Here is a 27237-nt window from a genome sequence, read left to right as displayed (position 1 = left end):
GCCGTTGATGCCACCTTTTCCTTCAAGGGAGCCCTTAGGATCCAGCAACAGATCCCCATAGGCTCATATACCTGAATGCTTAGTCATCAGGGAGTGGCATCATTTGAGGATTGGGATGTGTGGCCTTTTTGGAGTAAGTGTGTCACTGGGGGTTGGGCTTTGAGGTTTCAGAAGCCAGAAGTAGTCCAGTTCTCCCTCATGGCAGATCAGGACGTAGCTCTCAGCTCCTGCTGCAGCTGCATTGGTGCCACCATGATGGTAATGGAGTAAATCTCTGAATCTGTAAGCGAGCCCACAATTAAATTCTTTCTTTTATCAGAGTTGCCTTGTCATGGTGTCTTTTCACAGCAACAGTACAGGGACTTATGGAGGCACCGTTAGCAGAATCTTCTAGCCTAAATTTCTTTGCTTGAGTTTATAGGTAAGAGGAGTGCATCTGCTATCTTCTGCCCCAGTTTTGGAAGCCCTTAATCCAGCGTAATTATTGGTGTTGTGGCAAGCTGCCACCCACCTGCCACCATTTTCAGGGGATCAGAGAGAGTTTTCAAACCTCCCTTGGGCTACTTCATTGAACTGGACCAGTAGTTCATTCTTCAGTGACAGGTCCCTGGGGATTGGGAAAATAAAGGCAATTATAGCTGTGGTCGTTAGTACCATTTCTAGTACCTTAATGCTGTGCTGGAGAAGACACAGCCATGCCTGGTGCTCATTCTCTATCTGGAAGGAATCACTGGGCCTCAGTAAACCTCAGAGAGAACAGTGGGTGAGAGTGCCTAGCAGCTCCTGATGCCTTCCTGAACCCCATCTCATTTCAGCTCAGTGAGGGGTGGCAGGATCTGGTTGAAACCAGTGCTCGATCTGTATGTAGCTGGTGACGCTTTCTCTCTCATCCTTCCCCTTGACCATGGAGAATCTCCTGGAAAGGGCACCTTGGCTTCAGGGAGGTGAGGAATGTAACATGTGGTATTAGCAATTCCTTCCTTTGACAATCTCTTGTATTCTGGAGAGCTCTGTCATCATCTGAGATGTCACCAGTGTTGTGGAAACACCCATGACCCTTAGGGCATTTGTCCAGTACCTATAAGACTCAACCAAAGACATGTTAGAGAAAAGACTGAGCAGACTACTAGAGAGATAGAATGGAGAGCACAAGGAGACCAGAGACACACAGAAGGAAGCTGGCATTTGGTCTCATGTAAAACAGCAAGAAATAGATGTTCCAGGGGAAGGCACAGTGATTACTGTGCAGGAGATAGGGAGCTTCCTGGAGGAGTTGGACTTTCCCTGGGCCTCCCAAGAGTAGGGTTCAGCAGCTCCTCTGGGAAGTAACGAGCCTATCCTTCTCTGAGTTTCTAAAGGGCAGACCCAGAGTCAAGGATTTCTGATGTTTAGTTTGGCAAAGCCAGGAGCTTACAGCCTGCTCTGCTGGAGGTATTCTGCTTTCCCTCTGAGTGAGGAAGGAATCAGGGGAACTATTTTACTATCATCACTGCTCTTCATCCCCACTCCATTTCTTTAGGAATTGTTGCACTAAAAATAGGGAGAGGAAACTGCCCTGGCAAAGCTTGAGGTTCTCATACTTCACATCACAACCACTAGCAGTGTAGGAGTCCCCAGGCATTGCTGTTTGCCAGTGAGTCCTAAGGTTTCTGAGATCCCTTCTGTATGAGTGGCCCACAGATCTCCAGTGTAGCCTGAGAGCTTTTAGAGGTAGTGCATTAGGACAGAGACTGTCCCCTTCCTGACTTCCCTGGGTGTCCTCAGCTGTATGTGAGGAAGGGCAGGTGAATCTGATGACCAAGTTTTGTCCTGCACGGCTTTTCCATCAATATGAAGGTCTGAAGCATCCAGGAAGTGACTTGGGCACCCCCACACTCCCTGAGTGCTTGTGGATAGTACCAGTTCTCTTCTGGCTCTGACAAAAGAAGACTGAAGGCTCTGAAGCCAAGTTGCATCCTGTGCAACTGTGAATAAGTCCAAGGAGATTGTCTCGTGGGTCACCTTGTGCAGAGGAAACCAGCTGACTTCTGAGACACTCTACCTATAAAGGAATGGGAGGATTGATAGCCACAGAGGGGGAGAATCAAGTCAGGGCTTTCAGTACCTGCTAGGGCAGACTCTCATCTGCCAGTCACTTCCTGATCATCATCCTTCTGTGTGTCAGGTTTGCCTGAGATGAAGCAGTGTGTAGGGCAGGCACGGTCCCTTGGCTTCCAGAATTGGATATTCCTGAGATAGCTGACCTTGGCTAGCATGGACTGTCAGTGTAACACACCATCTAAAAGGACATAGTTCACCTCGTGTCACTCATTTGTTCTGGGGTCAAACAAGTACACTTCCTAACCTAATTTCCTAGAAACTTTTATTTCTCGTCTTGATTAGAAATCTTAAGGGAAGAGCCATTCCCTGGGCTGTTTTTGAAAAGTAAGTCTTCAACTCCCTACAGATAATTAGTGAAACGACAGAGAGAGAGAGATTTATGCCTTTGTAAGGAGGAGGTGCCGAATGACAGCCCTGTTTCTATGGGAATACTCCTTGGAAAAGGCAGCTACTGGTTAATTGGGGAAGAGGCCAGTAGCACATAGGTGAAGGCTGTTGGCAGTGACCCTAACAGTACCTTCCCTGAACATTCTATTTTACCCTGAAGAGCTGCTAGCATTCTCTTTGATGTCACCACCGTTAGGCAACACCAACTGCCATTTAGGGCATTTGCACAGTGCCTCTGGGATTCACAAAGACATGTTGGTGAGACTGAGAAAGCTACTTGGGAAAGAGAATAGAGTCTAGAGAAGAGAGAGAGGCAGGAGGAAGCTGACCTTCTGTCTCAGGGTAAAACATCAAGAAATAAATGTTCCAGAGGAAGGTACAGTGACTCTTGTGCAGGGGATAGGGAGCTTCCTGGAGGAGGTAGGCCTTGAGCTGGGCCTTCCAGGAATGGGACTCAGCAGCTGGGAGACTTTGGGAAACAATGGGGCTATCCTGCTTCTCTAGGTTCGTAAATAGCAGACACAGAGAAGGATTTCTGAGGTTAGTTTGGCAGAGATCCAGGAATGATCAAGTCTGCAGCTACTGTGCTGGGGGAGCCCCTTAATTTCATTCAGAGTGGAAACAGGGCAGCAAGAGGAACAGGATGATAGATGAGGGATCCCTGTCAGATAGGGTATTACTGAACTTCATTCACCCTCAATAGATTCCTTTATATTCCATGGATATCTAATTATAATAACAGGTAGATTAACTCCTCTGGGTATTCACCAAGGTCCCATCCATTCAGTTGCTCTTGGTCTTAGACACAAGTGGTCAGGGCTTGGTGGTGCTAAGCACTATGGACTTCAGGACTTTCCTGCACCATGTCAGATATGAGCTGAGGTTGTCCTCCAAACCAGTATGGTTGGACAAGCTTATGACTACCAGGGCCTATGAGACTGCAGTAGGTATTGAGGTACATATCTAGCCATTGTGGTGGGGGACAGGGATACGGATTATATGCCCCAGCTTGAGGATAGCTGCCATGTTCTTTCGGGCTTAATGGGTTCCAAGCATTCTCTCTTCCTCAGGCCTCTACTTGGGACTTAGTGTAAGTATTACAGCTTTAGGGGGAATGGCTTCCCCAACAGAACTGTTACAGCTCTGCCCCAGCAGGCAAGGTTTCCCTAGTGCAAATGTAACAGCACCGCTCTGAAGGGAAGTTTCCCAATGCAAGTGACACAGCTTTATTCTGAAAGGTATCCTGGCAATCAGGAGTCAAGAAATACCACAAAATCACACCACACAACATACCTCACACAATATATTTATTGGGAGAGAAAACCCCAAGAGGGTGGCTCCTCTGCTTGGGTGAGAAGCCACAGGGAATTGAGGAGAAGGCAGGCTATATATGGAGTTTCTTGAGAGTGGGGAACTTTCCAGTTTGGCCTGGGGTTGGTGGGACTTTTGCGGACTGATCTTGGGGCAAGCTCAGAGATTGGTATGATTCTTTTCCTGACCCTGGTCATAGACTTGGGATTAAGTCAGGGTCAGAATATTCTTTCCTTGGCTCTGGTCTCAGGGCCTTCATGGTCACGTTCTTTCCATGGTGCTTACCCTACACTTAGCATTACCTCTCCTGGCCCTATGCCATTCAACTATGTAATTACACTTGTGTTTATCTATCTCCAGGGACTACTGCAAAGGCATCGTCCCAACTCTCCCCTCACTAAGCAGGATCTGGAAATGAACAAGGTGGAGAAACTGACCATTCAGCTACAGATGATGACCTGTTAGAGGAATGAACTGCTTGGAGTCCTGGACCATTATACCAACAATAACTTGAAAAGCAGGTATTCATTATGCCTAGTTCTCTGTTGACTTTCTTGAAATCACTATGTCAAGCCCAGATTTCCTTAGAGACAGGATGACCTCCATGGTGTCCTCATGCCCAAACTAATTTTCCCAAGTGCATCTGAGAGGCCGAACTTGATGCCCAGGTAGGGATGAGATGGGGACACAGGCTGTTCTGCTTCATTCAAATGAAAAGCAGAGCCTGTGGCCTGAATTACCATCTGGGTATAGGAGAAATAGTGTGTGATTGCTCATCATTCATTTCAAGATATCTTGACAGGTGTTGGCTTGTGGAAATAGCATTAGCAAAATACCAAAACCATGATTACAACAAAAGAAAGAGCAAATAAATAGCAAAACCTTGAACCATAACAAAGAAAACAAAACAAAACGCAAACAAAACCCAACCCCCCCAAAAAAAATTAAGGTCAGCAGCATTCTCTTGCCACACATTTATCAGCACAGACCTACAGCCTGTGGCTGGCCTTGGAAACATGGTAGGAAGGCAGTCAGTGATTGGAAAAAGGCTTTTCAAAGCTAGTATAGCCATGCCTCCTACGAGCTTTGTAGGTCAAGTCCTCACAGAGACTAAGGATGAGACATTTTCTAGAACATTGTTTGTGGCACTATGGGAAGCTTTTGATAAATTATCACCCACTGCTGATCCTATAATGTCTTGGTCACTATTTGAATCTTTCAACCTACAAACACTTATGTGCTTACTGGATACACAACAAATCCATAGGCAGCATCTGCGTGCCCAAGAACATCAAAGATGACTCAGATGTCTTCTATTAAATTCTTTCTCAGGACCAGTCACTTCAGGCCAGGCTGTGAAACTGAAGAATACCCTCAAATTTTACATATGGAGGGAAAAAATGACTAACACAGGAATGAGGGACTTCTGCCACCTCTGTAGTGCGTTTTCTTCAGCAACACTGGTGCATGACATGGAGTCAGCTTCAACACTGGACTGGAGAATAAAATATGATGCTTTTGGGTGTGGTCTTTTTAGAAGAGCTAGACATCAACACAGTCTTCCATGACATATTTCCCACATGTAGGGAGAGCTAGGGAAGTCAGCTTGCCAAAGCCATCGACATTAAACTGTCAGAAAATGTCTTGTTCACCACATCTCTTCCCTCCATGTTGTAATACCCCTCACAGGGGCCACTTGCTATTGAATGTCAGACTTCTCAGTAATTCTTGTCTCAGGTTTTCTGTATCTCAAGCTCATTTTTAATGCTTTCTTTTCTTCAGGAGTACTGAGTCAACAGACCCATGGATCTGATGGGGGCTGGATCACCTGGAGGTCAATTGGTGTTTGTCTCCCTGGTGAGTTCACACCTATGAGGGCGTGTCTTCATCTGAGGAGGCCTTGATACGAGGGTGGAGAGATTCATGGATCCAAGGTGTTTGTGGCTTCTTCAGCTTCTGTGAGAAGGAAAGGCAATCACTCCCACAAGTAGCCTGGCTGGCCCCACACAGGCTAGACAAAATCAGGGCCTATTCACACAGAAGAGGCCAAGGTCAAGAGCCCCAGCAGTATGAGTGTTGGGATGCTGTGGTGGCTCACTTGCCTGTGATACTTCCTGCTCCTGCTCCAGCAGCTCTGTCTGCAAGAGGCTCTCATCCTGGGCTGTGACATGTTCCAGGTCATGCTGGAGATTTTCTGACCTGCAAGAGGAAGGCAGTTAGGGAACAGGCCTGGTGGGGACCTGCTGTGTCAGCTGTTGAACCTGAACCAGCTCTAGTCAATGGGACAGTCCAGCATGACCTTTCAGCCACGGTCATTCCCTACATTTCCCAAGAGAGAAGGGTCAGAGTGCAACTAAGCTGGATTTTATTCTCAGCTCTTAAAATCTGCTAGAAGATGAATTGAGCACTACACTGTGCTAGACAAGAAAATCAACACATTTCTCTGGTTGTCTAAATATATTATTTTGGGAAAAATAACAGTGTAGCAAGGTCTGAGTTGCAGTTCAGAACAGATATGCGTGGCCTTGATTAGATACCAGGTGAATGTGAGCAACCTGGGAAACTGAATGTAGTCCCTCTAGGGGAGCCTACACAACACTGCAGTGAAGGATCTGATTATTGTTAAAGAACAGAGACCTGCCTGGTTTCAACTCCTCAACCACTAAATCTTCTTATACCCAGAAAAATCTTTTCACAGGAAACAGATGCACACTGGAGAGAGCCTGTAATCAGCAGGAGTGTGCTGCATGCACATCTACCCAAAGGTAGGAGCTTCTTTCTAAAGGTGATGTTCTGGAAGAAAAATAAAGTGGCAGGAGCACACACTGTCCTCCACAACTAACTCTCCTCCTGCTAAGTTGAGGACTACCATAGGAATATTTGTGGGGAGACACAGGAGACAAGGTACTGAGAAGATGCCAGAGAGCTCAGGAGGGAATAAGGGGTACACACTCCCCAGAAACACTAAGGATCAAACATAGTGTTTCCTGGAGAAGTTCTGGTTGATTGAACCAGCACAATACCCTGAGGTGTTCTTTCCCTGGCTGTGACTGAGAGCCGTCCAGATGGAGCGACACCAAAAAAGACAGAGATCCAGGGAGAGGTAACCCACATGGTTCTAACTGCTCTCCCAGCTTGGGCTCCTACCTCATCTCATAGACACTGAAGTGATGTTGCAGCTTTTCTGCCAAGTCCCTTTGCTGGGTGACCAGCTCCTTCTGCTTCAGCAGGCCCGTCAGTCTTTCATCTAGGCTTTCCAGCTCCTGTTCATTAGAAGATTGTGTTCTCAGGGGAGGGTTGCTCATGCACATGCATACATATAATCACATGAACACACACAAGTATATGTATGCACACTTACAAGCACACTGTAATGCAGGAACATGTTTAGTTTCCCAGTTAATGCTAATATAAGAGGCAATCAGCAGGGATACTATTGAGAAGATTAACTTTTATTGGAAGAGAGAACAACACAGTGAGCATGAGAGACAGGCAGTTCAGACATTGAAGTGTCTATCCTATATATCTAATGCACAGACAGGTGGCCCTCTAGGGTCCTGGCCCATGAGCCAACCCTGCTTAGGAAGTTCTCCAGGCTGTGCAGCATAGGAACATTCCCCAGCACAGGACCACTGGATGGTGGTGGACCAGACCACTGGTCTTGTTCACTGATTCCCAGTTGCCCCCAAGGTGAGAAACTTCCTCCAAAGGGGGCTCCCTTTACCACAGCCTGCCTCACTTCACAGTAAATGAGCTAGAAAACTAGAAAACCAGTGAGCTCAGGAAACTAGAATATCTCCACAGCTAGAATCTAAAAGAAACAATTCCTGCCTGTAAAGTGATGTGTCAGGAATTTGTTTGAGTAACAAATGGCTGACTAAATCAGTGCCAAATGATTTTTATGCATTATTTCATGCTGAACAATATTCCATGGAGGTGCCCAACCATATTGTAGTTTTTCACTCATCGAATGATGGACATCTGGATAGTTTCTACTTTGAGGTACTCTGAGGAATGCTGCTACAACCCTGATGTCACCTAGCTTCTCCCTGGACACCTACTTCATGTTCTGGGATCACTGGGTCACCTGAGATTGCAGTCATCTTTTTGAATACTTGTGTGTGGCTTCTCACTGTGCTATATCATTTTATACCACCAGCAATGTCTGAGGGTCCTCATTTCTGCCAACCTTCCTTGAGGCTGATTTTAATTCAGAGTAAACAACTTTGAAGAAAAGCAGTTACTGAGTGCTACAGATACAGAACAAAGTGAGCGCTTTAGACCCTCAGGAGCCTAAGTGGGGTGCACTGAGACAGCCCCATTTTCACACCACAGCATGGCTAGGGAACTTCTGCTGGATTGAGATACAGCTGGAAGCACACTGCACGTCAGAATCTCTCAAGGACTAACACCCAGGCCAAGCTCCAAGGCCAAGGTTAACTGAGCCAAGGTTAGACAAAGGGGGAAAGCAAGTGGTAGCAGGCAATGTGGATGAGGACAAAACAGGATACAGAGAAGACACAGCAAGCCACCTGACCATTGAGTGTGCAGTCACCATTCACCCAGAGCAGAGAAGAGACACAAACCCTCAATCAGCCTATGCTGCTCTCAGACACAGTGGCCTCCTCTTCACATTCCTGTACCACATTCCTTTAGTTTGCTCCAAGAATTTCTGTGAAGATAAATGTTTTTCCCTATACAAATACCTGAAAACCATTGACTTAGAGTAGTTTTGTGTCCTTTTGTCCTAGAGAGCTAGGTGGGCATGCAGAAAGATGGGCAGCAGCATACAATATTTGATGGATACAAAGTGAGTGTGCACGGTACTTTTTCAACAAAGCTGGACTCCATGATTAGTAAAGATGAGTAAGTGAACATATAAATATACAGAAACACACATACACACAAGAGTTTACATATCCACACACACTTGCACATATAAGCACCCAACTCACAAACACACACATAAGCACTTACCCCCATACATACAGAAAACATGGACACACATACATACATATTTACCCACACATGGTCACATACACACATACAAAGGAATGCTATTGTACAAGGAATAGACAGTATTCACATACAGACAATCACAGGGAGTTTCACACACACACACACACACACACACACACACCCTGAACCAGAATGGCCAGTGAGAAGAATGCTGACTTGCAGAACCTTTTCTGCTGCGGGGGGAAGTTGTGTGTCCTCGATGCTGTCTCCCAGACTGAGCCAGGCTCTGCTACCCTGGCCTGCACTTACATTTATTTTCATGAACTTAATCCATCCCAACACTCCAGGATTCCACAGGTTCCAAGTTGATCTATCACATTTCTGCACTAAACCTACCCTAGCTCCTCCAAGAAGACCTTGATAACTCAAGTGAAAGAAAGTGACCCATGGTCAACACCCAGGAAGTTGTCAACAGATGACAGTGCATATGATATGAATTCAGCCCAATGTCAGTCAGGAGGAGGCCAGTGACATCACCTGCAGTGCTTTTCAGGAACCCAGCACTCTGCACAACTATGAGAGGGAATCTGTTCTGAGACACAGCCATGCACATGCTATAGTCAGCAACACAATGTCAGCAAGGATATGTTTATTTTTAAAATAGTTGTTTTGTTTGATTTTTGTAACTTATTAGAAAATACATTAATATAAGCACAATAAAAGTAAATAAACAAAAGAGAAAGCTACTCCATTCTTCCTCTTTCTGAGCAATTGAAACTTGTAACAATTGGATGAGACAAAACAAGACAGAAGGTCTACCTTGGAGGACAGGAGATCCAAAGAGTGCTGGCCAGACCATTAGCCCAAACAGAAAATTTCAGGTTCAGTGAAAACCTGGGCTCTAAGGGAATAAGGGAGTGGGCCACAGATGGTAACATGAGATTTTATTATGTAGCCTCTGAACACACCCACCAATGTACACATTTACACAGGCCTGCATAGATCATAGACAGACTACAGAAATCAGAAGTGAGAAAAAAAAAAACATGAAGAGGACACATGCTGAATAAACAGTTGAATTTAGAATAATCACATCAGGTGTTTCAACTGAGACCCACAACACTACTATCCATCCCTTGGGGACTAAAAATTCCTAGAAGAGAACACAGCTTAGTCAGATTATGTTGAGGTGATTGAACAAAATGTTCTCTTGAAGCTTCAAATCTGTCACCCCAACCCTCACCCTGTCAAAGTCCTCCCACATCTATGGTCATCCAGTCAGCTCCAGACTGGAAGCTCCAGGATGGGAGAACTGTCCAGCACCATGCACAGAAAAAGGGCTAACAAGGTGCTACTCAGGCTTCTGTCACTTTGAACCAACAGCTTGGCAAAAGGAAGAGAACATACTGGGATGCAGGAAGAAAGGAGAAGACCACATGCCACCCAAAACATTGACAATGAGAACCACTCACTTGGCACTGGCAATGGGCTCTAGTCCCTGCAGGGTGCTTCCTACCTGTGATCTCACATGACCCCTGCAAAGCAAATGAGCCACAGGCCACTGACATCATCAGTGAAAGCTTTGTGCAGTTCCCTAAGGAGCTCCCTGCATAGCAGCCCTCTGATCATAATGACATGTAGGTGTTTGATATGTGACTGACCCATCTCCCTGAATGTACTGCAGCTCCTAGCAGAGCAGGAGGGTTTCCTTGTCAATTATCCAGATTCTTGCAAGAGGCTAACTCTCCAGAAAGACTTGGGAGTGATCACAGAAAACAACACTTGGATGGTATGTAGGTAGGAGTCTGGATGGATAATTATATGGGTGTCTCTATTTTTATGGTTGGACAGGTATGCAGCCTGTCCCCAATGCCTCAGGCTACCAGTTGCTGATCAGCAGAAGGCTCACAGATCATCTCATGGGCCTCCTTCAAGAGACTCTTCAGATCCTCACAGGAATCTTGCAGTTCAATCTGTTCCTTCCATAGCAGTCTGTTCTTGAGTCTCAACACATGTACATTCTTCTTCATCTGAGTCCAATCTCGGAGGACCTGGTCATGGAGGTAACTGAACAACCACCAAAACATGGTGAGCCCCAGCCAGTCTCCATTTGCTATCCCTACCTCCAAGAACCACCAGCCCTGAAAAGTCTCAGACCCCCAGACAGGCCAAGAATGGAGCTCTCAGTAGCCAAGCCAGCATTACTCAGAAGCCAGAGAGTAAGCAAATTCCAGAAAGATTCAAAGTACTTCTGAAAACCCTGGTATCAAAACAGATCCTGTCCCTCTGAGAACAGGGCACAGCCCACACCTATGCTTAACTGTTTATGATATTGGGAAAGCATCAGCAGGTAGAGGGCAAACACTCTTGAAAAGAGGGCAGAAGCCCCAACCAGTCTATGACTACCATGGAAACCAGCTCTGTGCAGCCCCAACGAAAGCCCCAGAGGACCCGGGCTGCCAGACATCCCCTTCTTGGTGCAAACCAGTTTTCTATCTAAGGGCTCCCAAGGCTAGCAGGACAATGATGGGAGGGCCTCAGTGTTTTTTTCACATTTAGCAAAACTGAGTCCACAAGGCACAAGTCCAAGGGCCACAAGGCAGGCTGCTTGCTAAGAGGCAGACAGGCTGGAACCAGAGCCTTTACTTTATGACAAAGGTCAAGGACAAAGAAGGGCAGAAACAGTCTCTCCCATGCTAAATTGGGCACTTACCTGATGGATTCAGTTTCCTCAATCAGCCCCTTGCAGTTGTCCAAGGCATCACTGATCTCCATGGGCAATTTCTGCAGCTCAGATATCATCTGATTATGTTCCATTTTGAACATCTCAAGCTCAAAATTCAGCCTGTGGTAAAGCATGGCCCTAGGAGAAAAGAACCTCATGAACACAGGCCACAAGGATCACATTAATGAGGCTGTGTCATGGACTACCCTAGCCCAGTGGATGCCACAGCCTGGCAGTTGTACACTGGGAGCTCCTGGTGCTTGTTAAATTTCCCATCCTGTCCCCAGGCCAGAAGATGCAGCAGGTCCAAAGGGAAGGAGCCAGGGCTGCATGGGCTCCCTCTGTGGGCCTAGAGCTATAGATTAGCTCTCTGAGATTTTCTCAGGAGTCTGTGCCAGGTGTGTAGACACACCGGAAACCTATGGTGACACTTCTCCTGTCTTCACAACAGGGATTCACATATCTTGGTGTCTATTGCTACACAGAGGACCGGAGCACACAATGAGTATTTCCAGGGAGGAGTCCCAACTTCAGGATGGCTTTATAAGCTCCACGGGTGATTATCCAGTGTTCCACCCAGATGAACACAGTGGCCAAGAGATGTGCTGCTCAAAGTGGGCTTCCCTGGCCTCAGCAGTGCCATCTCCTGGAAACTGTGTAAAATCCTCAGGCCATGCTTCAGAGCCTGGACTCTCAGGACTACACAGACACACATACACACACACACCCCCACACACATACATCATGCAATCAAGATACCCAAGAAATGCAAAAATGACATTGTGGGGTATAAGGAACAAGACCAGAGAGGAGCAGTGATGAGCTCCAGGTCTTCCAGCCACACACTGAGATGGATGAATGGACCAGGGCACCCAGCTGCTGCCAGGAGCTTTCAGATACAATCATCTGCTGGTCAAGCACAAGACTCACCACACACTCACAGCACCTAGCATCTCCTACAAGCCAACACCTGTCAAGGCCTCTTGAAATGCATGTTGTGAACTCACACACTACTGCCCCTATCTCCAGACTGTGATTCAGGCCACAGGCTCTGCTTTTCATTTGGAAGAAGCAGAACAGCCTGTGTCCCCAGCTTACTTCTAACCAGGCTTCAAGTTCTGGATCTCAACTCCACTCAGGAAAATTAGTTTAGGCAGCAGGACACCCTGGATGTTCAGTCTCCTGTTCCTCTGGAAACCTGGGCTTGATCCTGTGGTGTCAAGATGGCCACCAGAGAACTGGGCATAATGACTACCTGTTGTTCAAATCCTTGTTGGTATAATTGGCCAGGATTCCACGCAGCTCGTTTCTCTCACATATCATAATATGTAACTGAATGGTGAGTTTCTTTATTTTTTTTTCATTTGCTGCTCCTGCGCAGTGAAGGTGGAGAATTGGGATGGTGCCTCCTCAGTAGTCCCTGCTGGTAGATAAAGAAAAGTGAACTTGTATACTGAATGACATAGGACCAGGAGAGTCCATGCAGAGTCCCAAGAAGAAGCCTGAGGAAATGCTAGGGACCCAGTAAAGCTTCCAAACAGCAGGGCAGCTATCCTCAAACTGGGGCCCCTGAGCTCTGTCTCTGTCCTCAACCATCATGGCCAGGCTTGTGCCTCACTCCCTAATGCCCTGGAAGGCATAACGTATCCCAGTCATGTAGATTTGTAGGGCAGTGTCAGCTCTGTGATGTGTGATGCAGCTAAGTCCTGTTGTCCCTAGAGCTTAGCAGCACCAAGTCCTGATCACATGTGCCTAGGACCAAAGCATCTGAATGTCTGAGACTTTGGTGCATGGCCAGGGGAGTTTCCTTCTTTTCCTATTGGCATCAGATTTCCATGGAAACTGAAGGAATCCACTGGATGAAGTGCAGCAACACCCTACCCAGAGAGGGACAGCTCAGTAGTCCTTGTGTTCCTCCTGCCCCTCTTTGCCAATCAGAATAAAATGAAGGAGTTCCCAGAAAAGCAGCTAGAGATTGAATAATACATGGCTCTCCTAAACTAACCATCAGAAATTCTTAACAGTGGGTCTACAGAAGCAGGATAGGCCCATTGCTTCCCAGAAGCTCCCAGATGCCGAGCTCTGCTACAGAAAGGCCCAACTCAAGTTCACCTCCTCCTCCAGGAAGCTCCCAATCCCCAGCTCAGGATTCACTGTGCCTTCCCCAGAACCATCTATTTCTCTAAGTTTTACACTAAGGCCAAAGGCCAGTTTCCTTCTGCCTCTCTCTGGTCTCTCCATGTTCTCCATTTTGTCTCCCAAGCAGCCAGCTCAGTCTTACCAACATGTCTATGGGCACTGAATGAATACTCCACAAGCATTTGGTGTTGCCACGACACTAGTGGTATCATAGATACTACCAAGGGTTGTCCAGGATATAATAGAATTTCCAGAGAAGGGATTATTGGGATCACCTTCAGCATCCCTCACCTACCTACTAACTAGCTCTTTTGTCATGTTGCCCTTCTCGGGATCCTTCTCAGAAATATAAAGAAATACCTTCAGCACCCTCTCCTTACAAAGCCAGGGATTTCTCTCTGCTTCTTTAGAACATTTTCATTACTTCATGTATGGGAAGGTGAACATTCTATTCCCAACACACCTGAGGAAATGGTTCATCCTTTCTTGAGATCTCTAATCAATAACATGGGAAATAAAGGTTACTAGGGAATTAGGTCAGAATGGTTGGGAGGAAAGAGCAGTCCCCTGATGTGAAAAAGCACATTGTGGAGAATTCACATGACTGATAACAGTATGTGGGTTTCTGAAGATTGTGGGTATCCAGTCAGAACAAAGATAAATCCCATTGTTAATGAGGAAATTACCCTGAATCATCAGCAAAATGCATCATGATGTTAGCAATTTGTGATCAACTAATGACATGTCAGACCAGATGCTAAGGAGCCCTCAGACACAAGAGCAAACACTCCCAGAAAGAGTAATGGCCCATCCCTACACTACAGTTTGAGGAAAGATGAATGGCTAGTGAGAGGCCAAAGAGATATGTAAAGGCATTTACAGAAAATCAAATGTGTCATAGTCATGGGAATAGTATGTACTATGTCACTGCTGTGGTGCTGCTCCTAGAGCTACACAAAAGCCAGATTCCTTGATCTGGAGCCTCCTGTGACAATGCACATGCCCTTAGGAAAGGTGACACAGCCAACTTAAATTACAACATCCATCGGAGCATGAGAGAGGTGGGCAAAGGGCACAAGAGGACAGATTATTAGGGGTCCTTTACCATAGACCTTTCCCAGAGTCCCACTTCACACTTTGGAATTTACTGATAGTCCTAAAATGAGGAGCTAGCACCATGTTCAGCCTGGATTGCAAATTCTCTAGAAGCCCGGACTGTGGCTTCAGAAGTGTACTTGGTGGATCCCAGAACAAATGAGTGATGTGAGGCAAACTATGTCCTTTCAGATGTTATATCACACTGACAAGTCATGCTAGACAATGTCAGCTATCTCAGTAATACCCAATTCTGGAAGTCAAGGGACAGTGTCTGCTCTACACACTGCCTCATCTCAGTTAATCCTGACACACTGAAGCAATCTCATGAAGTGTCTGACAGATGAGACTTTGTCCAAGCAGGTTCTGAAAGCCCAGACTTGAGTCTTCCCCTCTGTGGATGTCAGTTCTCTCATCTCTCTATAGGGAGGTGGATGTCTCAGAAGTCATCAGGTTTCCTCTGTCTCCTTGAACAAGGTGACCCAGTGAACAGCCTCTTAAAGTTTACTCACAACTGCAGAGGATATACCTTGGCTTCAGAGCCCTCAGCCATGTGCTTTCAGAGCCTGGAGAAAATTGCTACTCTCCACAATCACTCACATAATAGAAAGATGCCCAAGTCACTTACTTGATGCACCATAGTCTCATGTTAATGGAGAAGCCATGCAGAGGCAGAACATGGTCATCAGATTCACAAAGTCATCCTCATTGACAGTCCAAGACACCCAGAGCTGCCAGGAAGGGGACAGTCTCAGTCCAGGTTCACTGAATCTAACAGCTCTCAGGCTGAAGTGAACATCTGTGTGCCACCCACAGCTGGGAACTCAGAAACAACAGGGGTCACTGAAAGGCAGCAGCAGTTGGTGGCTCCTGCCCTGCTTAGTGGCTGTGATGTAAAGTATGAGAACCTCAGGCCTTGTCAGGCACTCTCTTTTCCATATTATTACTGGCATACAACCTAAAGGACTCCAGTGGGGGTGAAACACAGTTATGGTACAGAAATCTCATTAGTTCCTCTGTGCCTCCTTTCCCACTCAGAGTGAAAGCAGAGGGTACCCAGCAAAGTAGCTTCAGCCTTGTCAATTCCTGACTCTGCCAAACTAACCATCATGGATCCTTGATCTGAGTCGGCTCTTTAGGAAATCCAGAGCAGGATAGGCCTATTGCTTCCCAGAAGCTCCCAGTTCCTGAGCTCTAGCCATGGAAGGCTCAAGCCCACCACATCCAGAGAGCACCCCAGCCCCTTCCCAGCACTCACTGTGTCTTCCTTAGGACCCATTTATTTCTCCATTCTTTCCAATGAGACCTAGGGCCAGCTTCCTTCTGCCTCATTCTGGTCTCTCCATGCTGTCCATTTCTCCTCACAAATAGACCTCTCAGTCTTGACAACATGTCTAGAGGCAAAGATTGTGCTCACTGAACAAATGTCCTAAAGGCAATTGGTGTCAATACAACACTAGTGACATCACTGGGGATTCCAAGAGCTCTCCAGGATGCAATAGAATGCCCAGCAAAGGGTCTGCTGAGGTCATGGGGCACAGCCTTTGCCTCCTTGCTAATTAGTTCTCCCTGAACTGACCAGAAGCTGTAGTTTCCTTTCCAGTAGTCTCTCCTGTGACACAGGGGAAGCCATTCAGCTCCTTCTGCTTCCAAAGCTGGGAATTTCTCTGCTTCATTAGAATCTTTTCACTACTTCACCCATGGGGAGTTCAAGGCTCATTTTATAAGCACTGCCCAAAATTGGCACTTACCCTCCTTGGCATCCATAACCCAATAATATGAGAAATAAAGAATGCCAAGGAATTAGGTCAGGATGATGTGGAGGAGGAGGGTTGAGTTCTCTGAAGTGAGCAAGCACCTGGGGAAGGCTAAGTAAGGTTAAGGGAAGGTGACTATTGGGAATTTCCTCTCTGGATGTCTGGTGTATTAGTCTGGCCTCTCTAGAGTAACAAGTTATAAAATGAATCTCTCTATTCAAAGGGTATTTATTAGAACGGCTCTCAGGCTCTGCTCCAGCTAATCCAACAATGGCTAACTCTGAATGGAAAGTCCGAAAATAGAGTAGCTGCTCACTCCACAAGACTGGATGTCTCAGCTGACTGCGACATTATGTTGTAATCTTAAAGAAGTAGGCTCTAATGCCAGTGAAGGAATGGATGTGCTAACAAGGAGAGAGCAAGCAGGGAAAGAGGAAAAGCTTCCTTCTTCCATGTCCTTATATAGGCTTCCACCAGAAGGAGTGGTCCAGATTACATCTGGATTAAAGATCTGAATTAAAGGTGCGACTTCCTTCCTCAAATCCACACTAAAGTAGTTCTTCCTTAAGCAGAAATCTCCCACAGATGTGCCCTCTTTTTTTAGGTGTTAGTTAATCTTAGATGTAGTAATGTTAACAACCAAGATAGCCATCACAGTGTTATTCCCTCTTCACTAATATTTATGAGCAAATGGCTCCCTTAAAGAGTTGAAAGGAAAGAGTGATAATAATCAGCAGGTTCTTGTTAATCAGCTGTAGATCTCATGGTCATGATGACTTTTATTGGCCTTATGGCCATGGATGGCTGAAATAGGAATAAATAACTGTCTCTGGTTTCTAGGGCAGAAGGAGATAAGCTAGAAACCCATTACAAAAGAATCTGGTCTATCTCTATAATTGAAAATTTGAAATTCACATAATTATGTTATGTCTGGTAGTAACTGTGGAGGAAAAGGGTCCAAGAGGCAGAAAATGGGAAGAAAGCACACAGACTAGACTTGTCAGAAAGAGTGCGGTGTCAGAACCATGTGAGTTTGGACTCGAACTCATCCAGACATCTTGCTTACTCCATGAATTCTGAGAAAGGAAAAAAACTCCTATTTAAACTGGAGGACCCAGGAAAGACTTCTGTGAGGTCTGTATTGTAAACAGCCACTAGAAGCCTTCTGTTGCTTTAAGAGCAAAAATGGTTTACTGGGATTTGAAGTTTACTGAGGGTCAAAGAAGCAGAATTGGAGACAGCAGCAATAGGAAACAAATCATACTCCAGAGTGAAATCAAGTTACAGAGCTCACCACTGACACTAGCATGATAAGTGTGGGCATTGCAGTGTGTGCCACCAAGAATACTGGCATTAGACAATGTGCCTGGTGCTGGTTTAGAAGCTTTCAACATCCATGGCTCTGAAAATGAGATGCTGCCTCCCCAAATCATCAAGCAGAATGGACTCCTCCATTTCTCTAGAACATAAGCTCTGGCATCCAGCTGGTGATTCAGGCTTGTAGTTGGGACCTGGTCTCTGTAGTAAGGGGTAGGGCTTCTCATGGGAACTCCTCCACCAAAACACTGGAAGGGTGGTCAAAGGTGCTGTCAGCCAACAGCCCCTCCCCATGTCCACCCTGCAGCCCCAGAAGGGTTTCAGTAGTCAAATTTACCAACTTTTCCTTTGTGACTTGGGTTTATTGTCACTCATTATTTGATTTATTTCATTTCTGACATAATCCTTTTAAATTATCCTTCCTACAGTTGAAATTTCACTGTGGACATAGAATCCTATTCATGGAGGGTCAATTTTCTTTGCAGTAAGCTGAGGTTTATGTTTTCCCCATTCTGGCTTGCTGTGATGGCTAATCTTGGCTGTCTACCTGATACATAGTTGAGGATTTGACCCCATCAAACTGGCTTGCTGGCAAGTTTCTTTGGCATTTTCTTGATTGCTAATTGATGGAGGAAGCTCAGCCCCCTGTGAGTAGTGCCATCCCTAGTCATGTTAGCCTGGGCCATAGAGGAAAGCTAGCTGAGCAGAGCAGTAAACAGCATTCTCTGTGGTTTCAAGCCCCTCCCTTGGGATCTTGCTTTGGCTTCCCTTGATGGTGAACTGTAACCTGTGAGGTGAATAAAACCTTCACTTTCCCAGACTGACTTTGTTTTGACTTTTATCATAACAATAGAAAGCTAACTAGAACACTTGCCGTATTCTCAGGGCACGCTCTCATATCCATCCTTCTCCTTCCAGACTGTAGCCTCTTTTTTCACCAATTACAAATTTTCTGGACACTGAAATCTGTTGCAATATCTACATTACCAATCACACCCACTTCTTACATATCTCTATTAAAGTATTTTTTTATTTTATTTTTATCTCATATGTCATGTTTCTCTCTAATATGGCATGCTTCCCTACTTTACCCTTTTAAAATTATCTCTGGATGTTCTTGCAGGTTAATCTTTAAAACTTATCCTTTGCCCAATAATAGAACGTTTATGGTCACATTATTAAGTTCCACAGAAATGGGTGACATATTGTATTCACATTTTCTAATTCAATATCTATTGCATTAGTATTATTAATTTAGCAAAATTGACCTTTTATATTACCTACTTATCCACAAAACTTTAAAAACTTCCATTCATTTAAGTCTTTAGCATCTTTCAGAACATCAGCTTTGAAGGTCTTGCATGTATTTAGGATTGCTCTTGGGTACTCCATAGCACTTTTTATTAATAGCATGTTTTTAAAGTGCGCTTATATAAAATGTCTTGTCATACATTTTTAAGCCTTTTGTGAGTGGAATTGTTTCCCGATTTCTTTGTCAGTATATTTGTGATTGGTATACAGAAAGGCCACTGATTTTTGTGTGTTAATTTTACAATCTTTCACTTTTATGATTCTATTTCTCAGGCTTAAGAGACTTCAGATAAATTTTTAGTTTTATTTGTTTAGAATCATATCATCTGCAAATAAGGACATTTTGACTTCTCCCTTTCCCATTTGTATCCCCTTTATCTCCTTTAGTTGTCTTATTGCTTTTGCTAAGAGTTAAAGTTCTATATTGAATAGGAGTGGAAGGAGTGAATATCCTTTTCTTCTTCCTGCTTTTTTGGAACTGCTTTGAGTTTTTCTCTATTCAGCATGATGCTGCTGTGCACTTATTGCACAATGACTTTATTAGGTTGAAATATATCCTCTATATTCCTATCCCTAGATTCTCCAGAACATCTATCATTGATGAAAGCTGGATTTTTACAAAGGCTTTTTTTTTTTTTGCTCATATACACACATGGTCATGTTGTTTTTACCTTTATTTATTTCATGTGGTGGAATAAATATGATTTGTGTATGTTGAATTATCCTTGCATGTTTGAGGTGAAGACAACTTGACCATGATGGATAATTTTTTTTGATGTGATCCTGAACTTGATTTTCAAGTATTTTATTGAGAATTTGTGTGTATATGTTCATCAGGGTAATAGGCCTATAATTCTATCTATCTATCTATCTATCTATCTATCTATCTATCTATCTATCTATCTATCTATCTATCTACCTACCTACATACATACCTATCTGTCTCCCTCTCTCAACACCAGGATATCCTTGGCTTAAAAAAAAAGAATTTGGATGAGCTCCTTCTTTTTCTATTTTATGGAATAGTCTGAGGAGTGTTAGTTTTTCTTTAAATGTTCAAATTTGACACTGAGTTTGTCCTGCTCTGGCCTTCTTTTAGTTGGGAAATTTTTTATTACTGCTTCTATAACATTAGACTATTTAAACTTTTCATGTTATCTTGATATAATTTTGGTGGATCACAGACATCTAAAAATTCATCAGTTCTTTAAAAAGATTTTCCAGTTTGGTGGAATATAAATTTTTAAAGGATTAAATTCCCTCCATGTCTCCTTTTTCCTCCTTTGTTTTATTATTTTCATCCTCATCTTCCTTTTGGTTAATTCGGGTAAAAATGTGCTCATCTTGTTAATGTTTTCAAAGAACCCACTCTTTGTTACTCTGTTATCTTTATATTTTTTGTTTTTATTTCACTGATTTCAGTCATATTTAAAGGGACATCTGTATCATACCCTTTCCACAAGACTCAAAGACCATCATGGAAGATGAGGCAGGAAGACTATAGGAGCCAGAGGTCAGGGAGTATTAGAGCAAACAGTGTCTTCTGACCATGACAGGACCACTGCACTCATGACTCAGAGCTGCTGTGGTCACTGTCCAATATCAAGCTGGTCAACATTGAAGCATGGAGTGGGAAGGGTCCTTGAGCCCCTACTCCTAACTGATGAGCTTTGGACCAGTAATGCTTCTGACAAATGGAGGATCAGTTTTCTTTAAGAGTCTGCCCCTGGGGTTATTAAAAATTAATGTAATGAAGAAGCTATAAATTGATCATCATAGATGTAGGGGCAGACTTGGGATGACAAAATGGGAGGAATTGGGTGGCAAATATTTTCAAAATGCATTTTATGCATTTCTCAAAGAACAAGTAAAATATGTTGAAGTATGTTCATTAAACTATTATTGTAAAAATTATTATATAAGAACATTTTATTCAATAACATTAATGAATTCTGTTAATCACAATGTGTCTGTCAACTTCTGGGTTCACCCACATGGCATTATCTTTTCTGCCACTAATAGTGTTTGTTTCAAATGGCAGCCTACAAAATGGGCAAAGGGTTTTTTTTCATCAACTACATATCCAATAGAGGTCTAATATCCAAAATATATATAGAACTAAAAAAACTGTATATGAAGAAAATAACACATTTAAAAACTAAGTATAGATCTAAACAGAAATGTTTCACTAGCAGAAATTCAAGTGTCTAGGAAACACTTAAAAATGTGTAGTATCCTTAGTCTTTAGGGCAATGTTAATCAAAACTGTTTTGAGATTTCATGTTACATGACTTAGAATAGATAATATTAATAAAACAAATGGCAGCTAATGTTGTCGAGGATGGGGAGCAAAGGAAACACTCATCCATTGCTGGTGGGAATGCAAACTTGTACAACCACTATGGAAATACATGCAGCTGTTCCTTGGAAACTGGAAATCGATCAAGACACAGTATACTGCTCTTGGCATATACCCAAAGGATGCTTCACCTACAACAGAGACACAGTAAGTGTTCTCTTTCTTTCTCAACCATGTTCATTTATGCTCTATTTATGATAGCCAGAAATTGGAGACATCCTAAGTATTCAACAGATGAATATATAAAGAAAATGGGGTATATTTATACAATGGGCTATTACTCAGCAGTTAAAAAGGAAATCATGAAATTCATGGGTAAATGCATGGAGCTAGAAAAAAACCATCCTTAGTGAGATAAGATACCCGGAAAGACAAATATGGTATGTTTTCACTTATATATGGATGTTAGCTATTAAGTCAAAGATAAGTAAGCTACAATCTGTATAGCCACAGGTTAGGTATAGAGTAAGGGACTGGGTGGGGGGGAGGTACAGATCTCTATAAAGGGGGAAGAGAATAGATTGTTATGGATGGATGAGGAATGAAGTCTGGAATATGATGGTCAAGTGAGGAGAGAGAGAGAAGAAGGAGCAAATAAATATAGGGAGGGAGAGGTAAAATTAAGGGCCATTTGAGGGATCTTATGGAGATGTAATAGAGTAGAACCACTCTAAAATATATACATATATGAAGGGGATATAGATGAAATACCCCCACACAGAAAAGAAAGCACAAATAAACAAAAACAAAACCAACAGAAACCAGAGTGTAGGAGACAGAGACCCAACTGGATATCTCTGTTTGCCAAATGAAGCTTGCAGTACTGGCAATGGGTTACATCTAGTCAAGTTGTAGGTGAAAGATGTCCAATGGTGATCCCAAACAACCCAAAGTATTGCAAGGCTATTGGTTGCTCCCCATAAACTGACAGGAAGTTGCTGTTCCTGAAGATGATAATGACACAACTCATTGAACATGGAGAAGTCAAGCTGGTGTCTCCCTAGAGCCCTCACCACTTATGGACTAGATTTCATGATGATGGAAGGTATTCAGCTCACTATCAAAGGAGAAAGGTAAACACCAACCCAGCTACAATAGTAACCGCATCCAAGATATGCTGGTGCAGTAGTGGAACAAAGCCTGTGGGAGTAATCAACCAGTACCTGACTTGATTAAAGGCCCACTCCCTGACAGGGAAGGCATACCCAGCACTGCTTGGCTGGCCAAGAACCTAAGACTAGATAGGCTAGAGCCCATGGGGAAAACCAAATATGTTCAGCTATGTTCAGCTTAAGGAACATAGCAATAAAATGATTCCTAACAACATCATGCTATACTCATAGACAATTCATTTCTCAGCCATCCATCATAGGAGCAGCTTCCTCCTGCAGCAGAATGGGAACAAATACAGAGACCCTCAGCTAAACAATATGCAGAGAGGAAGAGATCTTGAACACTCAACGTTAAACAGAACCTCTCTAATCAGACTCCTCCCCTCAGAATATAGGGAACCTTGTGGAAGAGGAAGTAAAAATAGTACCACAGAATACTGCAGATGGCAAGACCATGGTCCATCTACTGAGGGGAAGCACAGATATGGAGTGGAGCCAGACTAACCCTAAGAAAAGCTTCACTGCATGTGTTGCAAGTAGTGGATCTGGAGAGGGAAGAATGGCCAATGGCAGAGCAGGATGGAGCCAGGCAGGAAAATTCAAGAGAGAGAGAAAAAAGAGAAAGGAGAGGCAGGAGAGACTTGAGCCAGATGCCCAAAGAGCAACTTGTAATGGGAAGCAGGTAAAGCCAAGGAACGTGTTGTGATACATAGATTAATAGTTATGGGTTGAGCCAAGTGGTGGTGGTGCATGCCTTTAATCCCACCACTCGGGAGGCAGAGTGAGGTGCATATCTGAGTTCGAGGCCAGCCTAGTCTACAGAGTGAGATCCAGGAAAGGCACCAAAACTATATTGAGAAACCCTGTCTCAAAAAAGCAAAAAAAAAAATAGTTATGGGTTGACTTAAATTATAAGAGCTAGCTAGTAAGAAGCCTGAGCCATAGGCCATATAATATATAATTAATATTAAGCCTCTGAGTGATTATTTTATAAGTAGCTTCAGGACCTTGGAGCTGGGCAGGACCAGAGAAACTTCTGGCTACACATGTGTATCAGATGCTAGATACTGGGCTTTAGGAATTTAATTAATAAAGCCAGGCGGATCTCTGTGAGTTCGAGGCCAGCCTGGACTACCAAGTGAGTTCCAGGAAAAGGCGCAAAGCTACACAGAGAAACCCTGTCTCGAAAAACCAAAAAAAAAAAAAAAAAAAAAAAAAAAATGCTGGATTTTGGTAATGTTCCATCTGAATATTTCTGTGCTCCATTCCTTCATTGTGGAATAAGAAAATAAGTAATTTTTTGGTTTGTTTTACCAGACCAAATTAAGAGACTTTTTTCCTAAGGGACCTTGGACTTTCAAAATATAAGTTTTAAAGTTTGTGGGTTTTTTTAAGCATATACTATGTTTCATATTATGATATTAACATAAGAATATGGAGAAAAAGAAATAAATGATTATGGCATTCAGGTGATGTGTGTCATGCTGACAAGGAATGGAAAGTCCTAGTATTTGTCCACTTGAAACAGTCCAGCAACAATGGAGATGAGAATCTCAATTGAGAGCCTGAATGGATCAAACTGCCCTTTGGAATGCCTGTGTGGGACATCTTGATTTCCACTGACTTAGGGGAGCCTAGCCCATCGTGGGCTGTGTAAGGAAGCTAGCTGAGCAAGCCACCAAACAGCATTCCTCCCTGGTTCCTGCTTCAGTCCACGCTTTTGTTCCTGCCCTGACTTCCCTCAGTGATGGACTATAGCACATAAGCTGAAATAAAGTCTTGCATTTCCTAAAAACAAACAAAAAACAGTGTCTTGTTTCTATGTCCCTTTCTCATTCATACATATTTCATTTGATTTATTAGTCAATTGATTGACTTATCAATTGCATTATTACAGTAGCAGGACCTCTGTAATTTGCGAAGATGTTTTCTTAATCTGTGAAAGGAATGTATAATGTACTTAGAAAAAGATGATTGATACTAACATTTATCATACAGACTTCACCAGATGCTGGAAGCTCCCATCTGCTCTTAGTTTCCTTAGAACATTTTTATCAAATGCTTCACTTGTATCTATTGACGTAATCATGTGATTTTTCTCTTTTAGTCTTTCTAAGTGATAAGTCACATTGCTAGATTTTATATTTCCTAATATTGTTTTCTTGGGAGCACATTAATATATGGTTAGGTTTACTTATAACTTCCATATCTATGTTAAAAACTGAAAGTGGACCTATTTTATTTGGTTTTCTTAATATTGTAAACAATGCTAACCTACCCTCAAAAAGAACTGATGCAAAGCCAGACATTGTTGCATACCTCTTGGAAAACAAAACTAGAATTGAGACACTTTTCTTTTCTGTTTGGAAGCAGCTTTCATTGAAAAGGGAGTACTGAGTGGGTCACAATGGAGCAAGCCTGTAACCCCGGCACATAGGAGTCAGAGACAAGAGGATGACTGTGATGTTGAGCCCTAGGCCAGTTAGAGTCACATAGCAGACTGTCTTTTTTTTAAAAAGGGCATTAACTCTTCTCTACAGTTTAGTAGAATTTAGATGTTACCTGTGAAGTAGTCAGAGCCTGGAGCTTTCAGTGTGATGGGGTCAGTTCCTACAAAAGTTCCTTGTTTTGTGTGACTTCACCATGATCCCTGACAGAAACAACTGGGAGTGGGGTGTTTATTAGGGCTCATTCCATCTCAGCAGAGAAGGCAGGTGGGGAAGCTCAATCTGTGGAGGTGGGAGGCAGAAGCTGTTTCCATGGCAGCAGACCAGGAAGCTGCCCATAGGCTCAAGGAGCTAGGCCAGAAGTAGGCCTAGGCTAGGCTTTACTGCTCAGAGGCACAGCTGAAGTGACTTCTTCCAGGGAAGCCCCTACTAAGAGTTCCCAACCTCCCGCTAGAGGACAACTGTTCAAAGTGTGAACCGACCCTGTGGAGAGATTCCTGTGACTCTCAGAAACAGAGCTTAAGTGGAAGAAGTAGCTCTTAGGAAAGAGAGGTACTCAGGATCATATCTTTCCTGTCTGGCCCTTTCCTGTCTCTGTGTCTCTGCTTCCTGTCAACAATGAGGTCCATTTGCTTCTCAGAGGCTCCAGCTCTTCTGCCCCATTATTGGAAGACCCAGCTCAAGCCCACCTCCTCCAGGAAGCCCCCCATCTCCTGCCCAGCACTCACTGTGCCTTTGCCAGAACCACTTATATGTTCCTGTTTTCCTCTGAGCCTGGATGCCAGCTTCCTTCCGTCTCTCTCTGGACTCTGGATGTTCTCAATTCTCTCTCCCAAGTAGACTCCTCAGTCTTGACAACATGTCTATGGTGTACCCTACAGACACTGAAGGAATGCCCTAAGTGATGTTGGTGTCTCTACACTGGTGACATCACAGGGGATGCCAAGAGCTCTCCAGGATACAATAGAATGTCCAGAGAAGGGACTGCTGATGTCATGGGGAACAGCCTTTGCCACCCTGCTAACTGGTTCTCCCTGAACTGACCAGAAGCCCAGGTTCCCTTTCCAGATCGATTGCCCAGGAATGTGTCTCATTTCTTACTCAAAATTTATCAAAATGAGCAATTAAATATCAAGACTCCATGTCAGGGTGAATGTAGGTGAGGAAAAGATCACCTTCCCCAAGTATAAGTGTTTGAAAGCACATTCAGGAAGAACTCACAGGACTGGTTACGGTGTGGGATTTAGGATAATGGTACAGTCATGGAAGCTACATGCTTAGCTTTAGAAAATTGCCCCAGGAGTCCTTAGCAGATAGAGAATGCAGCCATCAGGGAGCTGATAAAAGTGTGATGATCCATTGGCAGAGGAAACTGAAATAGTGGATCCACCATGAGAAAAAGCCCCAGGCTGAATGTGGTTCTCTCCACTCTGCACCAAAGACACCAAAGCAGGATTAGTTTCAGGCCTGAGTTACAGTGAGATTCTGCCTCTTAGGGGAACAGAAAGGATAGTGGGAAAATAAGGACAACACCTGAGACTCACCTCAGTTGGGAGAGTGACTTCCTAGCATGTAGCAAGTCCTGGGTCGATGCCTAATGCTTTCCCCACTGGCCTAGTTGGCCCCACCTGTAATCTTAGCACTTGTGAAGTGGAAGCTGGATGATCTAAGCTAAAGGTAAACCTGAAAAGCCAGTGTGAAGACAGCTTGGGAGCCATGAGACCCTGTCCTAACACACAAAACAGAAACTTACCCTACCTCCAAGGTCTCACCTGCCAATCCTTTGTATTGAAAAGAACTTACCATTCTCCCTACCAGTCTTTCCTCTTAGGGAGGTGGAGGGGAAGGTGAAGTGATGTTTTATATCTGAGGACCCTATTCATGCCTTTCCTTAGGACCACATACAGAATAGATGAAATTGTGTATGACCATGTGAACTACTGAGTAATATCCACTGCTGCCAGCATAGAACTGTGCCTATGACAAACTCTACCATTTCCTGAGTGATGCTGCCCCTGCAGGAAGTGTCAGGATCTGAGGCTAAACCCCACTGCTCCCTTCAAGGAACTAGACAGAAGGCATCAGAGACACTCCACTTCCTTCACCAGAGATTAAATCAAGCTAATCCATTCCAAACCTGGTTGGCTATTGAATCACAAAGGATACTCCCATCCAAACATTTACATTCCTCACAAATGCCTTTATACTGCCCAAGGCC

At 44.0% G+C, this 27237-nt stretch overlaps 1 protein-coding gene and 1 long non-coding RNA gene across 5 annotated transcripts; one reads left to right on the top strand and one right to left on the bottom strand.

The window, feature by feature from the left end:
• Window positions 1-2695: 2695 nt before the first annotated feature.
• On the top strand, window positions 2696-10745 carry LOC107403026 (uncharacterized). Its single transcript, XR_006075822.2, has 6 exons — window positions 2696-2863; window positions 4159-4319; window positions 5581-5655; window positions 6497-6563; window positions 7958-8066; window positions 10609-10745. It is a non-coding gene; the product is annotated as an uncharacterized LOC107403026 (long non-coding RNA).
• LOC121832238 (disks large homolog 5-like) lies at window positions 3778-25942 on the bottom strand. 4 transcript variants are annotated; one of them, XR_013042269.1, is made up of 6 exons: window positions 25748-25942; window positions 12738-12905; window positions 11471-11620; window positions 10667-10824; window positions 6946-7061; window positions 3778-5997 (listed from the first exon to the last, which is right to left on the bottom strand). XR_013042269.1 is itself a non-coding variant. In XM_076544579.1 (4 exons), the coding sequence occupies exons 2-4, from the start codon at window positions 12803-12805 to the stop codon at window positions 10632-10634; spliced, it is 411 nt and encodes a 136-aa protein (XP_076400694.1). In that variant the 5' UTR covers window positions 12806-12905; window positions 25748-25942; the 3' UTR covers window positions 9392-10631. The 4 variants fall into 4 exon arrangements, 2 of the variants coding, with proteins under 2 accessions (XP_076400694.1, XP_076400695.1); XR_013042270.1 differs by having other exon boundaries at window positions 12738-12902; XM_076544579.1 differs by lacking the exons at window positions 3778-5997; window positions 6946-7061 and having other exon boundaries at window positions 9392-10824.
• Window positions 25943-27237: the final 1295 nt, after the last annotated feature.

Source organism: Peromyscus maniculatus, chromosome 9 (assembly GCF_049852395.1).
Source record: "Peromyscus maniculatus bairdii isolate BWxNUB_F1_BW_parent chromosome 9, HU_Pman_BW_mat_3.1, whole genome shotgun sequence".
Lineage (NCBI taxonomy): Eukaryota > Metazoa > Chordata > Mammalia > Rodentia > Cricetidae > Peromyscus > Peromyscus maniculatus.
The sequence above is the reverse complement of the archived record's forward strand: the minus strand, read 5'-3'. Positions and strand labels throughout refer to the sequence as shown.

Bases quoted from the DNA above. Each gene is read 5' to 3' on its own strand.
- LOC121832238 (XM_076544579.1), bottom strand. From the start codon at position 12,805: ATGATATGTGAGAGAAACGAGCTGCGTGGAATCCTGGCCAATTATACC. The intron at 11,621-12,737 runs GTAGTCATTATG...CTTTTCTCCTAG, and splicing joins AACAAGGATTTGAACAACAG to GGCCATGCTTTACCACAGGC. The intron at 10,825-11,470 runs GTAAGTGCCCAA...GTGGTTGTTCAG, and splicing joins GAGGAAACTGAATCCATCAG to TTACCTCCATGACCAGGTCC.